Source organism: Frankliniella occidentalis, unplaced genomic scaffold (assembly GCF_000697945.3).
Source record: "Frankliniella occidentalis isolate FOCC.00 unplaced genomic scaffold, Focc_3.1 Scaffold265, whole genome shotgun sequence".
Lineage (NCBI taxonomy): Eukaryota > Metazoa > Arthropoda > Insecta > Thysanoptera > Thripidae > Frankliniella > Frankliniella occidentalis.
Window position 1 is genome coordinate 187,023 of NW_026267391.1, and position 777 is coordinate 187,799.

At 63.3% G+C, this 777-nt stretch overlaps 1 protein-coding gene across 1 annotated transcript in view; it reads right to left on the reverse strand.

The window, feature by feature from the left end:
- Window positions 1–771, reverse strand: part of LOC127750824 (uncharacterized) — a 10,708-nt gene extending 9,937 nt beyond the window's left edge. The window contains exons 1-2 of the mRNA XM_052273361.1: window positions 446–771; window positions 4–253 (exon numbers count right to left, since the gene is read on the reverse strand). Coding sequence (XP_052129321.1) covers window positions 4–253; window positions 446–573 — 378 coding nt within the window. The 5' untranslated portion in view covers window positions 574–771. The remainder of the gene's footprint in view (window positions 1–3; window positions 254–445) is intronic.
- Window positions 772–777: the final 6 nt, after the last annotated feature.

Genomic DNA, 777 nt, shown 5'->3' on the forward strand with positions numbered 1-777 from the left:
CGCGTTAACGCACCGCGGGAGAGGAGGCACGAACACGCTGCCGCCCTGGGCGTTGTTGTTGACGGGTGAGCCTCGCGGCGAGGCCCGGTCCACGCCGGCGAGGTGCCCTCGGTGCTGCCCACCACCGCCGCCGCCGCCGCCCAACAGGGACGACGCGCTGGGGCTGAAGGGCAGGGGCGGGATGGACATGGCGGAGCGGGACACGGGCTGGCTGTTGACGCTGAGGCGGTCCGTGCTGCCGCCGTCCTCCTGACTGCAGGGCAGAGAACGGGCGTTAGTTAAACAACGATTTATTTTGAAAATCTACGAATTTTGCCTGAATCGGTTGACGTTACACAACTTGTTCTGGTAATATTTCATTTTTTCCCCATATTTTTCTGGAAAAAAGCTCTTGGTTTTCTCGGGAAAATATTTTTGATTTTAAAAGTCGCTACTCGCGTCCTACCTTTTGAGGCTGCGCCTGGACGAGCGGTGAGTGCGCCTCCGGTTGCCCGGCGACATCTTCACCTTGAGGGGCTTGGCGCTCGTCTGCACCACTGTGTAGGGGATCTCGCGCAGCTGCGCCTCCGACATGCCCTCCGTGTCGATGAGGTCGAAGTCGAGGTGCTGCTTGAGCTCGTCGGGGACGGGCAGGCGCTTGCCCTCCGACGGCGACCTGGACCGCGACCGGTGCTTGGTGCGGAGGCGGCGCTTGTGGCGGCCGTGCGGCGCGTCGGCCGTCTCCGTGTCGGCGCCGCTGTTGGCGTAGCCCGAGCGCCGGCTGCTGCTGCTCACCAC